This window comes from Dermacentor albipictus, chromosome 7 (assembly GCF_038994185.2).
Source record: "Dermacentor albipictus isolate Rhodes 1998 colony chromosome 7, USDA_Dalb.pri_finalv2, whole genome shotgun sequence".
NCBI lineage: Eukaryota > Metazoa > Arthropoda > Arachnida > Ixodida > Ixodidae > Dermacentor > Dermacentor albipictus.
The window spans coordinates 61,714,843-61,741,219 of NC_091827.1; the positions used below are offsets into that span (position 1 = coordinate 61,714,843).

Sequence of the window (26,377 nt, forward strand, 5' to 3'; positions counted from 1 at the left end):
ATTTCTCTAACACATGCATGATGACGGGCTTCAAGGATAGTTGCTGAACTATGGGCTGCAAGGTAAACGTACTAGATGAGTTTAATGCATTAAATCATAGGATACTTAGTAAATATCATTCTCTATAAAAAAATACCACACTGTTGTAAAAGCGTGGTGACCAGATACACAAGTCGGGCGCTAAGCACCGAACAGAACAGAGCCAATTGAACGCTCGGAACTGGAACATCTACAAGACTACCGTGGAACCTAAAAAAAGATTTTAAAGAATTACTAAATTTTAAAGAAGCACGTGAGAAGAGAGAATCAGAAAGTCAAGGTCGGCAAAGGCGTAAGAAGCGAACGTGATTACCATTTTCTGGACACCAAAGATATGTAAAAATTCATACTTTGAGTTACCACTGTTAGATATGGGGCTGTTTCCTGTGCCTACTTCGAGTTCCCCAGACCACATCGAATCGCAGCACGGCTAATTGAGAAGCGCAGAAAACACGGAAAGCACATTCCAGAGGAGCGCACGTGCAAACAAGTTCGTACGCCGCCGGTGGAGCTATTCAATGCTTGGCTCTTCCAGAAAGCGAGGGGATAGCCCGGCACTGTTCCAGGTAACGCGAGTCCCGAAGCCAGACGGCTGTGATGTACCGGGAAGGCCTGGCAGCGTCGCACCGGTCGCCTTTGAAGAAGGCATTTGCAAGCCAGCGGGGCCGTACCGCTGGGAGTAGGTGGGCCCTCGGACAATGGGGCCCAAGCGTCCCCCCTTGTCCGCCTTTGAAGAGCGCATTGCAAGTCAGCAAGGCAAGACCGCAGGGAGCCGCCGGGTGTGACACCGCCGCACGGGCGCCTACCATTGGGCGAAAATGGCGTCATCTGAGCGGACTCTCCCATTGGCCGAACATGGCGCGATTTCCAGTCCTTGAAGGGTTTAAAAGAAGCATTCTAGAGATACGAGAGATTCCCTGATTCACCTCTCTCGAACTTCTTGCCGCGGGCCGCAGCGTCCGAGTTGCTGCCGGCCCGTAATGACTGTACGACTGTTACTTGACTCTCATCTCTCTGTATATAATGTAAAATAAAACCTCCCAAGTTTATTTTCATCCCGAAGTCCGTCCTCAACCCCTACACCACATAAAACACTGCACAAAAAGTTACTGAACTATTACTTATGCCATAACGTAACGTTCTCGCGTTTTCTGTTCCTATAGCTGGTATTGGATTTATTCTTTGTTATTGATCTCTTGTTGGAAAAAAGTTATCATTTGCCATTTTTTTATGTGCCACGAGTAATAATTTGCAGTACGTTTCATGCTGCTTTGTAGAACATTCATGCCAATGTGTCTAAGGCAGCGTTTGTCACCATGGGGTTAGCGGGACTCGTCAGGTAGTGAGCCTCCAGCCTACTGAAGGCTGAAGGGTCACTGAGCCTTTACACCCTAAAGTGCCGATATATGATGTCAACGATGTTGTACTGCAGTTAAAACTCCATAAACTGAATAAAGTGAGTAAGGTACTCAAATCAGCACTCAAATCAAATCAGCAGTCAGCACTCAAATGTTGACTGGAATCAACCATTCCATCTAAGACACCACGAGAAAGAACACGTATTGCGACAATGTTTCGTCACACATTTTCCATGCAAGCTGGCGTGAGGATTTCGAGGAAATTCTTGGCCGCCGAGAAATCAGACTTAGCAGATCGGTAAGAAAAAATGGAGATTAGTCCACTAAGCGATTCTTTCACAACATACTTCTTACTGGTGACTCGCATCACACTCGGCATAACTACCTGACAAAATATGAAGCCACGGAAGGCATAAGCGAAGGCAAGTGATATTTTTCGTTGAAGTATACAGAAATGCAGACACAGGGAAGCGAAATGGGTCGAAAAGACAACTTGCCACGGGCAACGACCGAATCCACATCCTTCGAATTACGTGCGTGGTGCTTCTATCAATTAAGCTACCGCGGCGCCACCTCTCCAGCCGCTTTCGTGGGTGTTTGTACACAAGATAAGCCCTGAAAGCGTTAGCCATTACCACTGATGGCTCACCATCATCATCATCATCAGCGTGGTTACGCCCACTGCAGGGTAACGGCCTCTCCCATACTTCTCCAACTACCCCGGTCATGTGCTAATTGTGGCCATGTTGTCCCTGCAAACTTCTTAATCTCATCCGCCCACCTAACTTTCTGTCGTCCCCTGCTACGCTTCCCTTCCCTTGGAATCCAGTCCGTAACCCTTAATGACCATCGGTTATCTTCCCTCCTCATTACATGTCCTGCCCATGCCCATTTCTTTTTCTTGATTTCAACTAAGATGTCATTAACTCACGTTTGTTCCCTCACCCAATCTGCTCTTTACTCATCCCTTAACGTTACACCCGTCATTCTTCTTTCCATAGCTCGTTGCGTCGTCCTCAATTTAAGTAGAACCCTTTTCGTAAGCCTCCAGGTTTCTGCCCCGTATGTGAGTACTGGTAAGACACAGCTATTGTACACTTTTCTCTTGAGGGATAATGGCAACCTCACGGCTTAACCTAATTTGTAAAGCGCCAAACGCGTAATGCGGGGAATGTGAGTTCGGTCCCCATCTGCGTCAAGTTATTTTCTTGTACACTTTCATTTCCGCATACCTGATTATTTCTGCATCTCAATTAAACACAACAGATACATTCCCCTGTATTTGCTGTTGCTTCATAGTGGGTCGCTTGGTGTGGTTGTCGCTAACAAAAAAAAAACCTTCAGATTCGTTTATTCCTCTTGCATACTTGACATAACTTAAACACAACGGGCCCATGGCAACTTAGTTAGGGTCAAGTAGTAAAGTTACTCAGACGAGGACATGAAGACTCACGATAATAATCGCCCGAACAGCGGGAGTCAGTGAGCCACTCAACCACTGAGTCAATAAGCGAGAAAGTGAATGCGTTACGTTGCCGTGCTACAGACAGATATAGCTGCTTGCGTTTGGTAAGCCTTGCTTCAGGTTAGGAAACATTTAGGGTGTTTCAGAAAATACGCTCAAAATTCTTCCAAAGTATAAAACATGGTTTAATTAAGCAATTTCCGCGGTATTACTTTTACCACACAGGCATACGTAATGATATCATTCGACGTATTAGTTGGACAAGTAAGTATGGAAATTACTCTACCTCTTCTACTGAAACACTCAGACGATTGATCGCAATGCTAGACTTGAAACCAGTCGTCCTAGGGGTTTATAGCCAGTTCCAGACACGCATATTATTGATGCTGCTGATGTATGCAGCGTAATTATTTCCGACCACTTTCACTCATAAAACCAAGAATGAACTGCGTGAAAGTCGCAGCTGTCACGCCGTTGACGGACGCCCATGCGTAGGTTACCGTTTACGCCTCATAGTAGGCAAGCATGAAGCGAGCAAGATGGCGCCTTTTACGTTTAACGTTACAAAAATAACGAATTAATAGTTCCCAAATAGATTATCAGTGTCTTTTGGAAAGACGATGAATCATTTAGTATGGCAAAGTTTGCTGCTAATGAATTTCATGCTTCTATCGACAACACAAGAGGTGCCGGAGAAGAGGGCAAGGTTTAACTTTAATTTGTAAGCGTGATCAATGTTTGCGCCCGATTAATGTAAGTCTCCCGCGCCACTGCTTCCTTTCCAACTCGATAGCGCGGTCACGGCCGCTGCACACAATGTGCGACTATCCGCGACACCTCTTTGCGACACTTCGCGTTGACGGCGCGCAACAACCTAGCGGATGTAGGCGTACGCTTGGCGTTCCGTTCTTTTTTTTTTGGGGGGGGGGGGGGTGCTTATCGGTTGAGCGCCGCGATAGTGACACGCACCGTTTGTCCTTAGAACGTCGCTCAGTCTCGCTCCGGGTACGCACGGCTGGGAATAAAAAGGCAACGCCGGCCAGAACTCGCCTCGTTCCCTCTTGACGTCATTTACCACCGTAGTGTGAACTATTTGAAGGTGCGTTTTTCATAATCTCTCTTTCTCTCGCGATGTTTTAAGTTGGAAGGTGTGTTTCTTTCTGCCCAGTAATTGCATCGGGGAGAGTCGACGAAAACGGTGCACGCTTGCTTCCATGCTAGTAGATTTAAGAGTGCGCGCGCGTTTGTGTGTGTGTGTGTGTGTGTGTGTGTGTGTGTGTGTGTGTGTGTGTGTGTGTGTGTGTGTGTGTGTGTGTGTGTGTGTGTGTGTGTGTGTGTGTGGGTGTGTGCGTGCGTGCGTGCGTGCGTGCGTGCGGTGCGTGCGTGCGTGCGTGCGTGCGTGCGTGACTCCGGTGTTCCGGTGATTCAAAGTTCATTATTCCGCGATAGTAAGCGTGTATTTCTGAGGAACAACGTGATATCTGGCTTGATGTCAGAGACCAGGTGAAGGTGCGCCTTAAAACCGCGAAGGCCTTTTGTCACGAAAGCGAGAAATAAAAACGCATCAAGGCACTCTTCCTTGAAGCTTTGTGTAGTGTATTGAAGAACGCGACATGGCGACAAAATATTCGAGCTTCCTCTCGGAAGTGGTATTTTCGTGTCTTTCATGAGGAACAATTTCACTAGTTTATCGCTGTGCGAAAACTCCCTTATGCCCGATGCGAACAACTCCCAACAATTTGTCACCCAGCTACGACGCGCGGCAACATAATAAATATATATATACATATATATATTTATATTTATATTACGTTCCATTCACTTTAATCAGAACTTACTCATTTCATTCATTTCACACGGATGGAACAAACGCCACTGTCCTCAGTGTTATCACGCACAGTACGCAGACCACGCCATTCTTTGTCAGCCATTCTTTCGATACTTCAATTGCGAAGCCTCTAAGTGACAGATTACCTTCGCTTGTTCCATATCTATTATGTCTCCATGCAGCTCCTGCAAATCTAGACCGACATAGATTTCACTAAATCCTGACCCTTGGAAGTCTTTGACATTTCTTTTTTCTCATGTGTCTCATGAAATCTGTGCGCGTCTACATTTTCTGGATAGATGAAGTAGATCAACAAGCAAAATAAACTGCACTCTGAAGCCTTCTAGAAGTTCTCTGTATTGCGGCTGCGGTGCCGGGATCCAGCACTGTAAACAGCAAAACAGTTCCTACTGTCGTCACTCCTTGTCTCAGTAGCACTACCACAATACAATGACCATTCACCAACTCGCCCAGTTTCCTTCTATAAGTGCTCGCCTTCACATGTGCCTGTTCATTCAGTGAACACCACCGCGTTAAGTATTATCACGCATGCTGAGCTCACATTTATTTTTCATTATTGCGAACCATACAAAAACACACCCATGTGAAAAGCAAATTAAATTGAAGGCTAACAACTGTTCCTTATTTTTGTGCGCCCTCACAGAGGTATGATAGCTGCGTTGTTTTTTCTGTTTATTGAACATTAGGTATAAGTGTTATATGCTTGCTTGTTGTATATCTAAGAATACCTTCGTTTTTTTTTTCTTTCGTTTCTTTGTTTTTACATTTCTTCACCACTGTAATATATTTATTATAATTGGAATAGACGGGCCTTCGCGGCCTGTTCTCCCCAGGACATTGCCATTTAATAAATAACAAATATTTTCTTAATTTCCTCAAGTAATTCCTTGCTCGTAGTTCTCGTTCTTTTGTTTATTTATTTGCTTTGCTCTTGGTTCTTTCTCTACATTGTCTGTAGTTTCCTTCATAACTGCAATTTTCGAAAAGCGGGTCCTTTAGTGGCCGAACTTCCTATCATTTCACAGCTAGTGTAGAAGATCGACAACACCCTACTGGTTTAAAGCAGCCGTACTTCTCTGTCATTCGCAGGCTTGGACAAAAATGGCCACCAGTCAGCTGGGCGACTCGTTGCTCCACTTCTCCGTCGACTTGTACAAGCAGCTCGTCTCAGCGAGTGGCTCTTCTGAAAACGTCATCTACTCGCCGTTCAGTATCTGCGCGGCCCTCTCTATGGCTCTGGCAGGGGCTCGGAACACCACCTCCAGGCAGCTCGCCGATGTGCTGCACGTGAACAGTGAGGAGGTTCACGGGCATTTTGCCAGCTTCCTCTCCAAGCTTCCTGGTCTTGGCCCGGACGTGAAGATGCACGTGGCCAACCGGATGTACTCGGAACGAACGTTTCCGGTGCTGGACAGCTACCTCACCCTTCTTCGGGAATCCTACGGCGCCACTATTGAATCGGTCGACTTCAGGACAGACTTCAAGAAAGTCAGGCTCCAGGTTAACGCCTGGGTCGAGCAGGCCACGGATTCGAAGATCAAGGAGCTTCTTCCGCCCGGATGCGTGGACTCTTTGACCACTTTGATCCTAGTGAACGCGATTTATTTTAGAGGCCGTTGGAACTCCAAGTTCGATCCCGCGTTAACGCAGCGTTTCGACTTTCACTTAGACAAAACGAACAAAACGGAAGTGGACATGATGTACAAGAATAGCGACTACAGCATGGGCCGCAGCGATGACCTCAATGTAAGCGCACTGGAGATACCGTACCGCGGTGGAAAGGTTTCGATGGTCATCCTGCTGCCAGACGACATCGAAGGGCTGTCCCAAGTAGAGCAACTCTTGACCACGCCCACACTGTCCAAACTCTTAAAGTCCCTCTCTCTTAACTACGACGTCGATCTGTACGTCCCGAAATTTAAGTTGGAGCAGACTATTAACCTCAAGCAGACGCTGAGCGCCATGGGTATCGAAGACTTTTTCACTGCTGCCGCGGACCTTACAGGAATAAGCGCGAAGGGTAACCTCTCGGCTTCGGGAGCGTTCCACAGGGCATTCGTGGAAGTGAATGAAGAAGGCACTGAGGCGGCAGGTGCCTCCGCCATCGAAGATTGTTGCGATTGCGCGGCAGAAGAACAGACTGTGTTTCTGGTCGACCGCCCTTTTATGTTCCTCATATGCAGCTCTGATCCGGAAGCTGTGCTTTTCATGGGCGCCGTTCGTCGAATTTAATCTGATAATTGATCGCTGACGCCAACTTTGTTACCTTTTTGGGGCTTAGTGCTGGTATGCTTTAGATACACAAGCTTCTGGAGGAACACTGAGTCGTAGACTCAATCATGATCGCGATCATCAGCCTGTCTTTATGTCCAGGGTCGGACGAAGGCCTCCCAGCGATCTCCAGTTATGCTGCTCTTGCGCTAGCCGACGCCAATTTGCGCCTGAAAATTTCTCAATTTCCTCCCCCCGTCTAATTTTCTGTCGTCTTCGACTGCGCTTCCCTTCACGTGGCACCAATTCTGTAACTCTAATGGGCCACCAGGGATCTGCTCTACGCATTACATGGCCTGCCCAGTTTCATTTTTCTGCCTCTTAACGTCAACTAGAATATCGGCTATCCCCGTTTCACTCTGATCCAAACCGCTCTCTTCTTGTGTCTTCACGTTACGCCTAACATTTGTCATTCCATCACTCTTTGCGCGGTCCTTCATTTGGTCTGGAGTTTCGTTATTAACCTCCAAGTTCCTGCCCCATCTGTTAGCACCGGTAGAACGCAATGATTGTGCGCTTTTCTTTTCAACGACAGTCGAAAGTTTACAGTCAGAATTTGGGGATTCGTACCGCGTGCACTCTAACCCATTTTTTTTCTGTAAATTTCCTAATCATGATCAGGGTCCCATGTGACTAATTGACCTCGACTTAACATGGACTTTGTAATGGATGTTAAGTGGCATGGTAGGCTCACGTGCGAAAGAGGACCTACGCAATGATATGCTGATCGATCGGTTTTTCAATGCGGTTTCTTTTATTCACTGCCCTATTGCAGGCGTGATGGACAGCACCACGTGTTCGCACTGCTAATGCCTTCCTCCCTCTCCCGTCTTTCCTGTTCTCCCCTATACCCTTTCCTCGGTGTAGGGCAGCAAACTGGGGAGTTGCACCTGGTTGATTGTCCTCCCTACCTCCCTTTCTTTTCGCTCTCTTTCTGAAACCACTCCGCAATAAAGGGGGGCTCCTTGTTTCACGTTCACAAATGACGAAGGAAGCTGTAGCGCCATTGATTCTTACACCTCTCTCAAGTTAGCGTTGAAGGTACAGTATTAGTATAGTATAGTGTAAGGTATGGTATACTGTAAATGTTGCCGCGTTTTTCAGGAAATCCTATGAACGCTAAATGTGTGCGTCGGTTCCAACACTACGAACAGGTACAAATATGACTGAAATGGAAGCGCGTTAATAAATGAAGTGCTTCAATATTTGCGCTCACTACTATGTGAAATCGGAAGCGACAGAATGGGAAATAAAGATTTTTTTTTTCGTCAGGACAGCGATAATTATACATTACCGTGTAATTACACTATCAACACATAAATTTACACGGGCTGCACAATTGACACTGCTTGACGACGCATTCTTAGTGTGATGAAATTTGCTCCGCAGTGCACGCTAAAATGATTGCATGTTTCACGGCACCACCGGTCTGCGACGTACGTGCCATCTTTAACACAAGTAAACTGAAGGATTCCAGAAGAATAGTATTTCTGGTGAGTTGCAATGGGATTAAAATTGCTGAAAGCAGAACTCGCTTTTATGATATCGTCACCGAAGAGACAAAACACAGAGACACATTTTAAATGGAAAATGTTTGTGTGTGTGTTACGACAAAACGCTGTTGGACAGTGGGGATGAAAAGGAGCACCTTCAGGACAAGTGCCGGAGCGAGAACACACACACACACACACACACACACACACACACACACACACACACACATATATATATATATATATATATATATATATATATATATATATATATATATATATATATATATATATATATATATATATATATATATATACAGTAAAAGCTCGTTAATTCGAACCGCAAGGTGAAGCCGCTTCAGTTCGCATTAACAAAAGTTCGAACTAACGAAAGTGAAGGAGAGCAACAGTACACTGCGATTGGGAAGCAGTAGGGAATGTCAGAAATTTGGCGAGTCAGAAAGTGATGGCGTGTGCCGCGAGCACACGCCATCTTCAAGTCGAAGCTCTGGGTCCGACTGTGCCACACCACCGATGTCCACCGAAACGAACGTTAGCCGAGGCTTAACACCATCACAATGAATCGCGACGGCCGATACCTCCTATGCTGAAAACAGAGGTACACAACCGATGAAGACTGCCGAGACAAAGACGCCGAACATGTGAAGGTGGCGAAGGCCCTGATTCGTTCGTTCTTGATTGCAAGCGCAGCTGCGACGTACTTGATTCGCTGTGTTTTGGCGCTTGCCGTGCCATCTCCGCACAACATTAGCAGCTATACAAGATTTGCAAAGCCTCCGAGATTCGCAATGGGCAAGAAGTCTCGGAGGTTACGTAGAACGGAGAGGCGGCTACCGCTACCGGCGGCAGCCGCCGCTACCGAACAGTACCAAATCGTACTGTTCGAATTATCCATAAATTCGAGTTATTGAAGTTCGAATTAACGAGCTTTCACTGTATGTATGTGTATATATATATATATATATATATATATATATATATATATATATATATATATATATATATATATATATATAGACTATGTATGTATTCATTGCGGGTACAATCATGTTGTGGTTAACTTTAGTGGGCTGATCATGTGTTGAGCTTTGGTGCCGTTATTACTATAAGCACTATAATTGTTATATTTGCTCCCCGAGTCCCCACCCTCCCTTTCTTTCCCCCGGCAATAGACGTCCATGCATTGTCAATGCAGACTCGAGAGTGCCAGTCTGCATTGACAATCCTAACGATCTGTATGATGTACTTACGAAAAATATCGGAGGTTAACGTTCTAAAGTTGCGACGGGCTCATCAGGCCAGCACAAATGGATTGTGGCAGGCACTCCAATGCACCAGCGGACGGGATGAGGCACGCTGCTGCTTACGCTGGCACGCATTTGATCACGCTAATCTGTAATAATGCTGAGGTCAGCCGACAGCGCTTGCGGCCTGAATATAATGGAACTGAATTGAACCAGACCCAACATCCAATGGTGAACACCGAATGCCTAGGATCGAGAAATGCTGAACTGCCCAACATGATACATTTCTTCCCGATTAAACACGCAGACACAAAGTCTACTAGCATTTCCGTGCTTTGCGCCGTTATCCCTACCGGCCACTCGCGTTCGGAAAGTCCTCAAAGGAACTTCGCACTACGCGAATTCCCGCTAAGAGCGCTCATCGTTGCCATTTGCTGTTTTCTCAACCTCTTTGCCGCCTTCAGTGCGCTGTGTCTTCCGACATACCAGAGTTTTATCACCATCACTGCTGAAAATCATTCCACCAGACGTTTGAACATGGCGCGCTTGGGGAAGTTTGGACGTGACTAGGGAACTTCTGGAACCAGCGGTGCCGGCCGTCGGGGAGTTTCGTGCGTTTCGTGGACTGCGTGCTCTCGGGGGTACCTCCAGTTCCCGACGGATGTCGCTAGCGTCTCTGTTGTTGCCACACGTTTGCTGCTCGTGCTGCAAGCGAAGGGCAACGTCCGATGCGGCCCGTGCCGTCCCCGTGCAACATCGCTCGGCTGTTTGCAAAGCTGTCTGCGTACCTCTCATCACAGAAGTAAACGCTCGACGTAACGCGCCGGTCGCGGAATTTCACGAAGCCACCATTGTGTCGATTGATAACCTGCGGGGCTTTCTGTATTTTCCATCGACCGCTACTGCGATAGCGATTGACAGTCTTCGTTAACAGTACTTTTTTCCCACTTGTGAAAGACACTCGGGAGGTGCATAGAAAGGTAGCGCTAGGAGCAAGTCCTATCTGAAGGCGGGATGTTCAACAACAAGGCTAGAGTACTTGCAGAGGTGAGCGTTTTTCACTTTCTTTCGCACTTTTATGCTGTTCCCGTAAAGCTCGATCGCAGTTGCCGCCAGGGGAACAATAAAAGCCACGTACGCTACCCAAGAAATGAGTGTGTCCGAAGTGTATTTTTGATTTGAGAAATGCACTACCCGGCGTCGGGTGCTGTTGCCTAACGGGGCTTGTTCTTGCGGCCGGTATTTCACTTTATTGCACTTGTATTTTATTTGGCCCGCAGTAGGATTCTGGCCAGAGTCGTGGGCGGCGGTATTTTATTTCTGTAATGTATTAGCAGTAGGAGTGTCAAATTGCGAAAAGGGGGTATATGAAGTGTGGGAAGCCGCTCATGTGGTAGAAGTATATATATGTGTAGGATTTGCAGGTGCTTGCGATACCGTTTCGGAGGAAATTACAGATACATTTAGGTATTTGCAAAGAAAATACAAAACTTCACTGTTATAAATAGGGAGCGAATGCAGAGACAACTGTGCTTGTTCCAAAGGCGCGTTAAGTAAAAGGCAGCAGCTACAATCAGGCTTAGAGGATGTGGAATTGGATAGCAACATTTCTCGCCAATTTATGATGCAGAATCACACCGGTATATATATATATATATATATATATATATATATATATATATATATATATATATATATATATATAGAGAGAGAGAGAGAGAGAGAGAGAGAGAGAGAGAGAGCAGAACAAGAAGTGTATTCTGGACATATCGGTCTGCAGGGAGAGGCCACCGGTAGGATTCCGAACCATAGATTGGCGAGAAATGTAGCTATCCAATTCCACATCCTCTAAGCCTGATTGTAGTTGCTGCCTTTTACTTACCAATTCTTTGACCCTTTGGAACAAGCACAGTTGTGTTGCAATAAATCATTGTGTTGTTTCAAAGAGCCCTTGCTCAACGGTCACCTATAATTAGTTACGTACACCGAATAGCACTGACGCATATGGTTCCGCTCGGTATCAAAGTAAATATTAGTCGCGAGCAGTCGGCGCTTGTCCTGCCGCCTCCTTCTCCTTGCGTTCCATCTGTTAGTGATGTTATACTGCATAATGTATTGATAGTTACCAAAAGACCTTGATATATAAACTGAACGTAACCACCACATAAGATGTGACTGCTTAACAAGCTCAGATAAACCATTAATATACTTCCTTAGAAGGCAAACGTGCCGCGTATTTCATTGACATAGTCATACACAATTACGTTTCTTCACAAGGTTGTCTCTGCTTGCCATAACGCTTTGTTCCAATGTTCTCGCAGCTGAAAGCCGCAATGGCTACCAACCCGCTTGGATACCCGCTCCTCCAATTCTCCGTCGATCTGTACAAGCAGCTAGTCGCAAAGAGTGGCTCTAGCGGAAACATATTCTACTCGCCCTTCAGCATCTCCGCTGCTCTTTCTATGGCTCTAGCAGGAGCTCGGAATACCACAGCCAAGCAGCTCGCCGATGTCCTGCACGTCAACAGCGAGGAGGTCCATAGGCACTTCTCCAGCTTCATCTCTGAGCTTCCAGGCTTTGCCCCGGACGTGAAGCTGCACGTGGCCAACCGGATGTACTCGGAGAAGACGTTTCCTGTCCTAGACAGCTACGTCGCCCTTCTTAGGGAGTGCTACGGTGCCACGATTGAATCCGTCGATTTCAAAAACAACTTCGAGAATGTTAGGCGGCAGGTTAACGGCTGGGTCGATCAAGCCACACAATCGAAGATTAGAGACCTCCTTCAACCAGGAAGCGTGGACCCTTTGACTACCCTTATTTTGGTGAACGCCATCTACTTTAAGGGACTCTGGGAGTCGCAGTTCAACGCGAACTGGACGCGCCCTTCAGATTTCCACCTGAACCCGAACAGCAAGACGTTGGTAGATATGATGTACCAGAAATCCGATTTCAACATGGCGCACAACATGGCACTCGAAGTAACAGCTCTGGAAATACCGTACCGAGGTGGCAAGACTTCCATGGTCGTGCTGCTGCCTGACAGAATCGACGGGCTGTCCAAACTCGAGGAGGCTTTGAGTGCCGAGAACGTGGCAGAAGTTTTGATGGACCTGCGTAATTGTACTGACGTCAAGCTATACCTTCCCAAATTCAAGTTTGAGGAGACCATATACCTGAAGCAAACGCTCGCTGCAATGGGCATACAAGAACTCTTCAGTTTGGCTTCCGCTGACCTGACCGGTATCAGTGCCGACGGAAACCTCTGGGCTACCGAAGTCGTCCACAAGGCGTTCGTGGAAGTCAACGAGGAAGGCACGGAGGCCGCAGCGGCTACCGCTGTTGTGATGGGCTTCGGCTGCAGCGCTCCAAGGTTCATAGAGACGAAATTCGTCGTTGACCACCCGTTCATGTTTCTCATACGAAGCCGCAATCCAGACATCGTGCTCTTCATGGGATCCGTTCGTAGACTCTAGAGAACTCCTAAAAGGGTGTAACCAACTCAATATTATCCTCAGTGATACAAGAAAGATATGATTTGAAGGTTGTGGGACCGCGACCCCAACAGCAGGCACAGTGATGTCAAGTTATACCTTCCGAAGTTCTGGTTGGAGCAGACCGTAAAGTTGAAGCAAACGCTGAGTGCAATGGGCATCGAAGACTTTTTCGCTCCTGCTGCGGACGTCTCGATCGCGTGTCAGTGCGAGAGGAAATCTTTCCGTTTCGGAAGGGGTGCACAAGGCTTTCGTTGATGTCAACGAAGAAGGCACGGAGGTAGCAGCCGCAACCGCCGTTGTTGCGATGCGCTGCGGTGCCGTGGAGTTCGAGGAAACTGAATTTGTTGTCGATCGCTCCTTTATGTTCCTAATTCGCAGCCATGATCCAGAACTTGTGCTTTTCATGGGATCCGTTCGTGAAATCTGAAGGTCTCGTAGGGAAATGGCGAACTAATGATGCGTTGAACGGCTTAATAATGATATAAGCACAGCAGGAAAGGCACCTCATGACGCTTCAAGGGGTGTTCGGTGTTGTGAAATATGTAGCCTACTACTGATGTACAGCGAGAGCTACGGAAATTATACGCCGCACTTTTCAATGCGTTTTTGTTCTTTTCCTTGGTGTCTTCGGAGCGTTGCATAGCTGTCCTTATTTTTCTGATGTCTGCTGCTATTCGTGTAGTGCGATAATGTTGCTCCTTGTGCTCCAGTCATTCATCGTACACGTTCAAAAAGAACTATGATATAAAGTAGCAATAAATATGCTGTGATAATTTATTTCTTTTAGGTCTCATTTTTGTTTGGCGCCATTTGCTATCATTCAGGTATGTTTGAAAGCGTTGGCCCGTCATCTGGCAGGCGACAGTTGTCAGTGGGACGAGAGAATAGGACTGATCACAACTTTTCTATTCTAAAACTTGTATAGCATTCACAATCCACATGAAATACGCTGGTACCCATGATACTGAATTGTGCAAAACAGTCGTGTGTTCGTTTTACGTGTACTTACTTATTAGTCAGCGCTAAAACAAACTAAAACAACGGAATACACACAGGTAGTAAGACACAGGAGGAGCGCTGTATAACGAGTGAAATTTACTGATGTCGGAAAGGTTAGTACCAAATATGGGAAGGGGACGGGAGGGGGATGGGTGGAGACTCGGCGGGCCACTGCCCCGGATGGCGCTGACCCTCTCGTGACGCGACTGCCGCAATGTCCGTACGAAATGTTACCCAGCCACCGCCGTACTTAATATTAGTTCTCCTCCGCTGAAGTGTTATGCCGATGGAAAGTGTTACGTTATGACGATGGAAAACGCACCAAAACTCTTCTGCGCAGAACATGTCAGAATTTCGCAAACAATGCAAAAAAAAAATTGGAGGACGCTTAAGCTTCGCCTTCAAGAGTGGGACGCGACAGCGTTCCCGTCGACCCGCCAAGGGGTATAAGACAATGCGCTACGGCACAGCGATCACTTACGATGCGCCCCGCATCGGACTTAGCGCCCACCTATCACGCGGTGAGCGTCGAGCAACGCAGCGTTCGGCGCGGCAACGAAACGTGCGCCTGAGCGAACGGAACGAACCAAAGAACTCGGTGTCTCGGAGGGGAAACGATCTGCGCCAGCCAAACGTCGCGATCGGCACGGGCAGAGAGATAGATAGTAATCTAAAGAAAGGACCGGGAGCACGGCGAAGCGTCGTCAGGGGAGAGGGAGTCCCGCGACGCGCCTGGCAGCGGTCCCAATGCGCGCGCGGTGCGCCTCCTGTCGGGGCAGCGCCGTACATTGAGAGGAGGGGGTCTTCTGTGTTTGCCGCAAGATGGCTCTGCGTGTGCGGAAAGCGCAGAAGAAATGCAGCGGAAACGCACTTCGCAACTCGTGTAATTGTGACTTCTGTACGTTACATGTTCATAATTACCGATATACACCGCAGTATAACTTTCCACGGCTCGTTTCGAAGGCAACACCGCATTCACTAGAGGCGCGTTTGCACCGCTTGGAAGCATCGAACTCGTGGCCGAGTGGTAGCGTCTCCGTCTCACACTCCGGAGACCCTGGTTCGATTCCCACCGGGCCAATCTTGGAAGTTGCTTTTTATTTATGAAGCGCCTGCCGTGATTTATCGCTCACGGTCAACGCCGCAAACGCCGACGACACCGGCTTTTCTGCGACACGAGCTCCTTAACGCTATCGCGTTAAAAACCGCGTGCCGAGCATTGGGTGCACGCTAAAGAACCCCGAGCGGTGGAAATTAACCCATAGTCATCTGATACGGCTTGCCTCATAATCACATCGTGGTTTTGGCACGTAAAATCCCAGAGTTTAGCTTAAAATTCGACTATAAGAGCGATCAAAATCTGAGAGATGTGCATCGGGTGCGATGCGCGAAGCAAACCCGAATGAACCCGCCGTGGTTGTGGCGTTTCACTGCTCAGCGCGAAGTTACTGAGTAGAGTTCGCTGAACACGAGGGCCTGTACTCGCGAAAATCTCTTACGCTAGAATAGTTCGTAAGAGCAAAATGCAGCCAATCCTGACGTTGCACATATAATTAGCGAAGATGGCCGGCCAATGGCGAATTGCAACTACGAAAGAAAAGCTATGCGAATTTACCCCGAGGTTGCTAAGCACGAGTTGCGCTGCTAAATAAACACTGGCCGCGGCGACCACATTTCGATGAGTGTGAAATGCAAAACAAAAAAAAGTCATTGTACGGTGCATTGGGAGTACGGTAAAGAGCCGCAGATGGTCAAAACTGATCCGAAGTTCATCACTACGGCACGCCTCATCTTCCCGTTGTCGATGGGCAATGTTTCTGCAAGGGTTGTCTCGCCAACAAATGTGTCTATTTAATCATCAAATGCAATCAACTCAGTTTATTTTTCTGCGAGAAGAACCGAATTGACCACAAAAAAAAAAACTCCTGATTTCAGCAGCTTGATGTAGTACTACTCCGCCCTTTCGTACGTGAGTCGAAATAGGCGCGTATGAAGAAATTTAGCATTTTTTAGGGAACATATTCGCAAAAAGAAGAACGACGAACGGGGAAACTGGAGTGCATCTAGGGAAATCTGACGTCGAAGAGTCTCGGGACAGCTCCTAGGTACCTCCGGTCCCTGAGGGGCGTCGCCCCGTTTCCGCTACTTCTCCATGCGTGTCGCAACTGGAATGCAACACGAATGCCCGGCCCACGCCGTCTGTCTAGTGTGGAGCCGTCTTGTATTTCCTTCCGCTCTTATACAACAGTGAAGCGATCGAGCTGTTTGTGCTTCACGAGAGGTAACCTGCTCCGTCCCTGCTGTGACGAAGCTGAGCGATAAGGTGTGTGAAAGCCCACGCTGCGTGCTTTTCCATTCCCTGTTCGACGCTTGTACGCTTTACAAACATCGGCTTCCACTTCGAGAACGGCCGGCCGGCGGCGCATCGAACTTGTCAAGTTGGGACATCGCATTCGTAGCGGAGGCGGAGTACTGAACACCGCACCAGCGGACTGCTGCGAGGTGTGTGAGCTTTTTCTTTATTTTGTCTCTCTCGCTCTCTCTCTCTCTTTCTATATTTGTGCCTTTCGTGGTGTGCCGCTACAGCACGCTTATCGTCGCTCGATTGAACATAGAAAGGCGTGTGTGCTTCGTCAACTAATGCACGGACCTTTCTCAGGACACTGGAGTATGAGAGTGTGCTTCCCAAGAGCGTGATTAAATTATAATCTCGACGGCCGTAAAGCCAACCTTTCGGGGGTTGGTAAACAGCATTGCTTGTCCGTTTCGTTTCTGCCGGCTTCGGCATACGGGTTCTTGCTGGTCTGTTTGGATTACAATGGACAGTTCGTGAATACGTAAAGGGTACGTAGCTTGATTATTATTTATTTATTTATTTATTTATTTATTTATTTATTTATTTATTTTAGGTGTCACGAGCGTGGTACGCTTTTCTTTAAACGGAAACACAGCCGCTTAATTTTCCATCCGCTTGGTTTCGTTTCTTCGTGGATACGCATGAAGTACGTAACATTCCTTCAGTGCATGTTCCTGCTGCCGAAGCAGTCAACTGGCCGTTTATCCATTTTATCACATCTTATCCGTTGCACTGGTTTCACGAGGCAACGCAAATTGTGTTGCCGTCGTGGTGCTGTTGTAGTGTTTACACAACAAAGGCGTAACATAATCAGGTGAACAACTGAGCCCGTACACGTTTTCAATGTCAGCCCTCCGTGGGCGCCCCGTGTCCCGTTCATTGGGGGCAAGTTAAAGTTTCTCTGGTGGTCAAAATTAATCCGGAGTCCTCAACTACGGCGTGCCTCGTAATCGAATCGTGGTCTTGGCAACGGAAAGCCCCAGAATTCATTCATTCTCCGTGTTTACTGTGGCGTCTATGCACGCATTTACACGCTCCGGCTGCAGCAGTTTTTGTTGAACGCGCACCTTCGAAAGCTTGTACGTCGTTATGCGAAGCGGCATTCTTCGGCGTGATTCACGCTAATTCCTTGGCTGTTGCGACACTAGCGGCGGGACGCCCTCCGGTGTGGTAAGGTACAGTAAGGTAAGGTACATGCGAGCGTGTTAGCGAAAGACGTCCAGCTCGCATGTGTAGCGGTGCGCAGCTGTACGATCTTGAAGTGGGATGACTCACGCTTGCCTTTGTGCTCCACCTCCTCGATATCGCCGTCGCTATTGTCTGGCCCACGCTTCGCTGCAGCTGGGCCGCTACGCGAAGACCCGTCTTCCGGCCGTGCTCGCGAGGCTCTACGCTTGACTCGGTCTCCGAACCTACCCAGGGTTTGTTATACGGTCGTCCGCTGGCGTAGGTGCGTTTAGTACATAGCTGTAAGCGCGCAGTTGTGCTTGTGAAGAACTTGGGTGATACCGAAGTATCGGCCACACGGCTACAAGATGTGGATGGGAAGAGTCCGCAAAGGCGTCCGCGCACATGTGTGTATATTCGTATGCCTGTCTCGGCGTCACAGCTAATGTGGAGCTCTGTTTCGGAGCACAAGCTTGACGTGGCAGACGAGAACGCGGTATCTAGACTTAAAAAAAAAAAGCTGTCTATATTTTAGCGCTGACAACAGCAGCCGTGTTGGTCAGCGGTGACCAGGTTGTGTTGCTTTCGGATTGCTCGAATCATGTTTACGTACGCGTACGACAGTTCATTGACGTCTTGATAGTACGTTACCTTCCTCAGCAGTACTCAAGAAACAAGAGCAGGGCACTATCATGCCCCATCACACATGGAGAATGCCCCACCTCATGTCGCGAGGAGGGCTTTGTAAATGACTGACCCGAGAAGCAACACGCTCGTACGTAGAATGGAAAGATGCTAGCGCCGCCTGTCGTCTTCGGACAACGAATTTCTGTGAGTGTTTTGGTTCCCAACCACAAGAGGGTGCGCTAAGCGCGCTGAAAATAAGGGGCTTTAGCTGAAAATAAACTACTAGTTGAAGATTTAGCTGAAGCTTTAAGCTGTTTCGCTTGCCGGTGAAACGTCTGACAGTTGTTCAGCGTTTCAATACCATTTTATAAGCATTTCCCAATCTTATTTCGTTATAGTGTTCCGCGTGCGCCCAGTGATATTGAAATGGCGGTGTCAATATGTCGCAGTTAACTTGTATGCAGTGTGTCCGGACGGAACGAAAACAAAACGAAAAAAAAAAGTTTTTGACCGGAACGAGAACGTAATCGAAACGTTATTGATTATTTTGTTTCGAAGTGAAACGGAAATATTCTTGATCGGTTTTCGGATCAAGGGGAAAGTCGGCAATCTGATACAGCCGACGGTAAACAACGTCAGAATTAGCGCATATCCCAGGGGTCCGCATAAACGCGTACCTCAGGCAGGGATGTTGCGAACAGTAGCCGGTCGAGCGATCCACTAATCTAAGTCTGCCGTTCGGTGCGCTAGCAGATCGGCATCGCAGCGAAACCCAGGGCTTGCGCGCTGGAGCGCTTATAGTTTCGTTTTCTACGGGCACAACGCTTCGTTACCGAAGTTTTATCGTTCATTTAAGTTCGTTTTAGCGGAACAACGGTCCCGCATTTCGGCGAGTTCACTCGATGACGCGTCGCTTCTGGGATCATGCCCCACACCTTGACTAAAGGCCAGTGGCGTAGCAACAGGGGGGGCCGGGGGGCCGTGGGCCCCGGGTGCAAGGGGCCAATGGTGGGGGGGGGGGGGGTGTCATATATGTCTGAAGACACCCCTCTTTCCGCCGGCTACACCCGGGGAGGGGGGGGGGGGACGGGAGGCGTGACAGAAGACCTATGGGCCCCGGGTGCAAGACGACCTAGCTACGCCACTGCTAAAGGCACTGAGCATGATCTCGGAATTCATAATTCGCCTATTGAGAAAAATAAATACGATGTTTTTAGCGTTACATTCCTTCGAAAATATTGGCATGCGAACCAAAACCGTTATAAACCGTTACGGATATATATAAGCTAAAAGCCTTAAGTGGCTCGTTGCAATGGCCAATACCCGCAAATGAAAGCAGCGTCTAGTACAGTGATGCAAAAAAAAATCAGTGATGCAAAAAATATCATCAGTGATGGCTCATACCCACGTAAGCAACAGTCGGACGTCCTACGTTCACCACCGAAACAAAGACGCCAACGCAAAAGGCGCATGCGCAACTCAGTTGCGGGGAAAGTTCGTCGTTGAGCTGGTCCAACGGCGAGAAACTCTGAGACGCACGTTCAGACACCTTATACTACACGGCTACATATCACGGCTACGCGGTTAACGGTCCTGTTAACTTTGGAATCGCTCAATGAAGCAACAAACGCTACCTAAATATTTTCACTGCTTCACATATAAACCTTCAAGCGACCCAAAGTTTTTAGATAAAGCGAATGGCTTTTTTCAAAGTGTTCGCCTATTCTCCTGCACTCACCGTCATGTTCGATGTTTTCTGCAGAGATCTTTTCAACTGTGCGAGGGCTGATTGCGCAAATGTCCGTCCACAAAGTGCATGTTAGCTTCTCGTTTCTGTTTTTCAATTTGAGAAATCAACTCAGTGCGTCTCCAGCCAGTTATTCTGACCCAACATTCGGGCTCTTTGTAGACCGCGAAATCGGGCGGGCCAGGGTTGATGGCGAAAGTCTGCCTGCGGGAGGTATGGTACCGTGCCCAGTAATTATATTCGCGTATCGAGGAAACAGACATGAACACTTAAGGGAATAATATACTTAGATGAACACTGTACACAAGTGCGCACATAACAAAGCACAAACTTGCAGTGTACAGAAAAGACGAACAGACTTGCTTTTTTTGACGCCCACGTACATGTTTGCCGAAATACATGAGACACCCAGTTAGTCTCCGGTTGTTTGAGTGTCCATTCAGAAGCAATACGCACTGTCGAAAGCCAGAGCTTGCTACGTATAGTATATGCTTCCTCTTGACACCTCCGTTCACCTTTTTTTCAAATACGAACATTCCACAAGAAAATGCTCTAGTAGAGCATAAAGTAATATGGAATAAGCAAATTAATTTAATTTTTGTCGCCGAATGATGATATGCCGAACAATTATTGATAATAATATTGGGGGCGAGAACTTACGGAGTCGCCATCTGTCGGAAGCGCCTCCCTTAGAATGAGGGATCACGCGGCGCGCTCCTCATATGTTTGGCTTACGGCGCTCAATAAAAACACCACGCGGCAACCCTCCTGGACATTTCTGTAAGTTCTCTCAAAACGAGGAAAGTTCCTTACTGTCTAAATAATAATCTTGGGCAAACTGAAAGCGCAAAATTGTTCACAGACGCTATCTCTTTACCGAATACGTACAGTGAACGCCACTGCGCGCGGTCGCCGCGATGTGGTCTCCCGAACCGGCTTCTTGCGTGAAAGATAGGCAAACGCTGAGAGCAAACTATGTGAAATGTGTTCTTACAGTGGGCTGTCTGTATAACCAAATGGAGCATAATATAATGAAGCCTCAGTGCAGCGATCGCACGGATTCGCAGCGACCGACTGCACGTCTGCATGCATGTCCGCGCACAATGTTTCGCTTTCTCTTCGAGCGCGTCGTCGCACCGTGCCGTGAGCTTTGGGCCGCAGAATATGAGCATTTGATAGCGCACAAGCAACCATTGTTGCGTGGACGCCATCAGAACTGCTAAAATATAATTTCGTCATAGAGACTTCGACGCATGCGGCGACGGTGAGGTGCGGTTACGAGTAGTCAGTCTTTCTTTTTTTGCTGAATTTTTGGACGTTTCAATATTATTTCCCAAGTTGCGTCGCACTGTATGTTTATCGGTATTCTGAGCGTGCGATTTCCCGCTGCCTCTTTTTCGTAATCCAGTGCGTTATTCCTAACACAAACATGACCACATGTCATGCCTTTCTTTAATGTGCTTCTTACCGCTCCCTTTCCATTCCAGTGCACTTACCAGTATCTAGCATCAACAAGTTCATAGAACAAACCATCGTGACATTAGCCGGGCAGCGAGCGCGGACAAGCGTCTCAGTGCGCGTTCTCTGCTACTCACCGAACATCGCAGTCCCGGCGCCGTAGCAGAAATTTTCTTCGCGTCTGTGCTTGATGCATACCCGAGTTGTAGTCCATGGCTGTATGCCTGTTCTAAGTTTCGCGGGCCAAGCTTCACGCAGCTCCTTGCCCTGTGGCTACGTGTGATTAAGGCTGACAACGGGCTCCGTTGCGCACGACCGGCACTGTGACACCGAGCAGTAGCCTACCATGCTGCACGCCTCCAAAGGCAGCCTCTACCTATTATAGTGCTTTAAATGTTATCAAGCAGGCACCCAAGGCGGGAAACCCTCACCACTTAATCAGAACCGCAGCGCAGGTCGGACTTTAAAATTTCCATTTTCAGCTCGCTTCGGCGCTTCCCAAGCAGCCGACGCGGCCGCTGTATCCACGTGACCCCTCATGCCACGTCACGCCGACGGTGGCGCCGGCTTTTCCAGTGGTGGAGCTCGCCCCCAATACCGAAAGTAAAAGCACAGTTTCGACGCATTCTGCGAACCGGTGTACGCCAAGATGTATTAAGCAAGCAGGCGGAGGCAAAATGCCGCGTTACGACAAGATACGCGCAGCATATTTCACTGACGAACGCGCCTGTCAGCCACCGTGACGGAGCCTCCAGAGCAAGTGGAAATGTTATCAGCATTAAAACAGAGTTGAATCACAAGACACGACGTAATTGACTTAGTAGAAACTTTCGCCGTAGCGCCAAAGTATGCTGAGAGACGAGCAGAGAATTTCGGCAGTGAACGCGCCGCGTAATTCCTGTCTTTAGTGTCAGCTCACTTTTTATAAGTGAATTGTTGCTATGGCGACTCGGCTAATGCGCCAAGCGTTTCAAAGCGCTGGCTTGCACGAGGCGCATTCCTGCTACTCGACAATGGTGCAAGATAGCCAGCAGCCAGCACTAAAAAAAAAGAAAAGAAAAGAAAAGAAAAAAGGGGGAAGGGGGACAACAAAGGCAAGGGAAGCTTGCTTTAAACATTTATTAGTACAGTTTTCAAGTTCAGAATCTCTGGAACGAGTAAACTAACGGACGCTGTTTCATGGCTTCCACGGTCTCCTTAAAAGCTTGCTTTAGTATTTTAGAATTTCTTTATTGCGTTGTATATCTTATGCGTTGCATATTTCAATCACTCAGTTCAGCCCTTGGGCGCGGCCGGGCAGCCACCATTGAGGGCATGAGCCATTGTTCATTGCTGCGCGTCTCATATGTGTGTCTATTCTCTTTTAAGTTTGTTATGTTTGTTATTAAGTTGCTTCTATTTTTATGCGTTCCATATTGCAATCACTCAGTTCAGCCCTTGGGCGCGGCCGGGCAGCCACCATTGACCTTTAGCGCAACCACGTGACGTGACGTCACCACAGCCGGAGGAAAAGCTGGGCCCCAACTCGCGCAATATGCAACGCATTCTTCTTGACTTAACCAAGCTAAGCCTGGCCATTTTTAAATGTTACGGGAAATGCAATTTCTTATTTGTTTAAATCTGCTGGTGTCGGATATTACCCAAATATATGCGATATTTCGACGTAAATAAAAAAAAAGCTGCTAAATTATATATAAGTGAAGACATATTCTGCTTCACCCGCCGTGGTTGCTCAGTGGCTGTGGTGTTGGGCTGCTGAACACGAGGTCGCGGAATCGAATGCCGGCCACCGCGGTCGTATTTCGATGGGGGCGAAAACACCCGTGTACTTAGATTTAGGCGCACGTAAAAGAACCCCCAGGTGGACGAAATTTCCGGAGTCCTCCACTACGACGTGCCTCACAACCAGAAAGTGAATTTGGCTCGTAAAGAAACATAATTTAATTTTTAATATTTTGCTTCAATAACATTGAATAGGACTCGGTGCCTTCTGGGAAAAAAAAATTAATGTAATGAACCGAACCCATAGGGATAGCGTAGAGCGTGCCGCACTCAGTAGAGTTGAGAATTTTCGGTTTTAATGGAAAGACATTAAAAAAAAACTGATGCTGAATAGTTTTTCATTTTTTTAAATTTTTTTTTCGGGAGCTCGGTTTTAATCGAAGCGGTTCTGTGAAAGGTAAAATTGCCAAAGAGCTAAGATCGCTATCGGCTCGTAGCTGAGGGTCAGCGTGCGCTGCGATGCATGGAGCCTAGAAAAAGTTGAGGACACCTACCGCATAAGAAATGTTTGTTATTTTATTTGCATCCATATCACTCGTCGCGGCACCGAAAACGAGAAACTAAAAGAGAGAGAGGGGTGGGGTGGCGTCACAGATGGACGGGGAAACCTTGGCCCGTGTCCTTGCAGTGTTCTTGCTGGCCATATAACAGGGCAAGCTCGCTTACGGCTTCACGGGGTCGTGTCTACCTTGCCAGTTTTCTAGTTGTCTGCATTACTCGTTAGAACACTCTGCCAGCATACTGTTACAAATGAAGTCTCACTCTGTGCGGGAATACCAAACGACTTCTCTTAATTCCCGCATAGTCACGTCGCGATATGGCATTGTGTTTTTGTTCTTGACTGCCTGCTGAAAACTTTGTAGCTCTGTCTATTGGACGCAACTACAGTGTTGAAGACCAGAATCTGCAGCATGTAGCAATGTTTCAGCATCACCAAAGTCAGTGAGCCGAATATTCACTGAGAAAGAAAGACAGGTAAAGGATCGGTAAGCTCTACCCGAGAAGTTATCTGTAAAGATAAGAAAAGAAACAGAAGAAAGTGCGTCGAATTTGCGGAAAAGAAAAACCGAGAACGCTGAACCTTAAGTATTAGGCACAATTAAACATAGGTGAAGTTTTCTTAACTGTCGCTAATGTTTTCGAAAGTCCTAGTGGGGCTTTCACTTAAATTTACCCGCCGTAGTTGCGTGGTAGGTTTCGCATTGGGCTGCTAAGCCCGAGGTTGTGGGATCGAATCCCGGCCGCGCGGCCGCATTCCGATGGGGGGCACTGTAAATTCGGTGCACATTAAGGTACCCCAGGTGGTCGAATTTAACCCGGAATCTCCCACTACGGCGCACCTCCCCAGAATTTGTTTTTGTTTTGTTTTTTTTACTAAAGATTGAAAGCCGGGTACAAATTGCACCATTTTTATTTCATTTCCATCCTAGACCATGGTGGAGCACCATGTTATTACCATTCTATGTCATATGCGCAGACTCATGCGCGCGTTTTTACTTGTGCTCATGTACATCTCACACATCTGTTGCAATTTCCGTGCAGATGGCAGAGCCTGTGGCCGCCAGCCCCCTAGGAGACTCCCTGCTCCAGTTCTCCTTGGACCTGTACAAACAGCTTGTCTCGAAGAGTGGTTCCGGCGGAAACGTCTTCTACTCTCCCTTCAGCATCTGCGCCGCGCTCTCCATGGCACTGGCTGGAGCACGCAGTGCCACTGCAAAGCAGCTTGCCGATGTCCTGCACGTCGACAGCGGCGACGTTCACAAGCATTTTGCCAGCTTCCTCTCCGAGCTTACTGGCTTTGCCCCGGACGTGAAGCTGCACGTGGCCAACCGGATGTACTCGGAGCAGACGTTTCCGGTACTGGACAGCTACCTGGCCCTCCTTCGGGACTCCTACAGCGCCACCATTGAATCGGTGGACTTTAAAACAAACTACGAGAAAGTTAGGCAACAGGTTAACGCCTGGGTCGACCAAGCCACGGAATCGAAGATCAGAGACCTTCTTCCGCCTGGTAGCGTGGACGGATTGACCACTTTGATCCTAGTCAATGCCATCTACTTCAAGGGTCTTTGGAACTCGCAGTTTGATCCCAAGTCCACGCACCGTTCCAATTTTCACTTAGACAAAAAGAACAAAAAGGAAGTGGACATGATGTTCCAGAAGAACGATTACAAAATGGGCCACAGTGAAGAACTCGGGTTGACTGCTTTGGAAATACCGTACCGGGGCGGGAAGACTTCCATGCTTATCCTTCTGCCAGACGATATCGAAGGACTGTCTCAAATTGAGGACCGCCTGACCAGTCAGAAGCTTTCTGACTTGTTGAAGCATCTTTCGTTTCGCTCCGACGTCAAGCTCTACCTCCCGAAGTTCAAGCTAGAACAGACGATCAACCTCAAGGAAACGCTGACTGCTATGGGAATTGAAGACTTCTTCACGCCGTCTGCTGACCTCACCGGGATCAGCACGAGTGGGAAGCTTTTGGCCTCAGAAGTGTTTCACAAAGCTTTCGTGGAAGTCAACGAGGAAGGCACGGAAGCTGCTGCGGCCACTGCTATTGTGATGATGACCTACTGCGCGAGACTCGACGATATTCAATTTGTGGTCGATCGTCCGTTCATGTTCCTAATACGCAGCCATGATCCGGATGTAGTGCTCTTCTTGGGGTCTGTCCGCCAACTCTAAGCAGCGAAATGCGGGGGTAAATTACTTCAGTGAAGCACGTAATAGGGGTCCAATCACTTATACCTTCCTAGAATATTCCACTAAATTGTCCTTGTTTACGCTACAATATCCTGAAGTGTCTAGTCGTAATAAAGGAGGCGTCCTGCTTTTGATTTGTGGAACATTTCTTCTGAGTTCTGTGCAAGAGGTATGTTTGTATGTTTGACAGCCATATTGGTACTGCTGACGTCATAACCTGCGTGAAGGCGACACAATGCGCATTGGTAGTGGCAGCGGCCGGCGAGATAGGAGTGATAATAATCAATTGACATTTTCCGGTCGT

At 47.8% G+C, this 26,377-nt stretch overlaps 3 protein-coding genes across 10 annotated transcripts in view; 2 read left to right on the forward strand and 1 right to left on the reverse strand.

Moving 5' to 3' along the window:
- LOC135904734 (ipis-1-like) overlaps positions 1–26,377 on the reverse strand; it is a 196,699-nt gene that overhangs the window by 139,554 nt on the left and 30,768 nt on the right. The window lies entirely within an intron of this gene.
- Positions 3,832–8,256, forward strand: LOC135904736 (ipis-1-like). The gene is made up of 2 exons (XM_065435679.1): positions 3,832–3,961; positions 5,801–8,256. Exon 2 carries the CDS (start codon positions 5,813–5,815, stop codon positions 6,941–6,943), a length of 1,131 nt encoding a protein of 376 aa, XP_065291751.1. The 5' UTR covers positions 3,832–3,961; positions 5,801–5,812; the 3' UTR covers positions 6,944–8,256.
- Positions 10,419–26,207, forward strand: LOC135904737 (ipis-1-like). Of its 7 annotated transcripts, none has more exons than XM_065435680.1 (2): positions 10,419–10,787; positions 12,062–13,604. In XM_065435680.1, the coding sequence occupies exons 1-2, from the start codon at positions 10,755–10,757 to the stop codon at positions 13,211–13,213; spliced, it is 1,185 nt and encodes a 394-aa protein (XP_065291752.1). In that variant the 5' UTR covers positions 10,419–10,754; the 3' UTR covers positions 13,214–13,604. The 7 variants fall into 7 exon arrangements, with proteins under 7 accessions (XP_065291752.1, XP_065291754.1, XP_065291756.1 ...); XM_065435682.1 differs by lacking the exon at positions 12,062–13,604 and adding an exon at positions 24,913–26,207 and having other exon boundaries at positions 10,487–10,787; XM_065435684.1 differs by lacking the exons at positions 10,419–10,787; positions 12,062–13,604 and adding exons at positions 16,365–16,735; positions 24,913–26,207.

Excerpts from the sequence above, each read along its gene's own strand:
- LOC135904736 (XM_065435679.1), top strand. The coding sequence starts at position 5,813 with ATGGCCACCAGTCAGCTGGGCGACTCGTTGCTCCACTTCTCCGTCGAC.
- LOC135904737 (XM_065435680.1), top strand. The coding sequence starts at position 10,755 with ATGTTCAACAACAAGGCTAGAGTACTTGCAGAG. Across the intron at positions 10,788-12,061 it reads AGGCTAGAGTACTTGCAGAG|CTGAAAGCCGCAATGGCTAC; the intron begins GTGAGCGTTTTT and ends ATGTTCTCGCAG.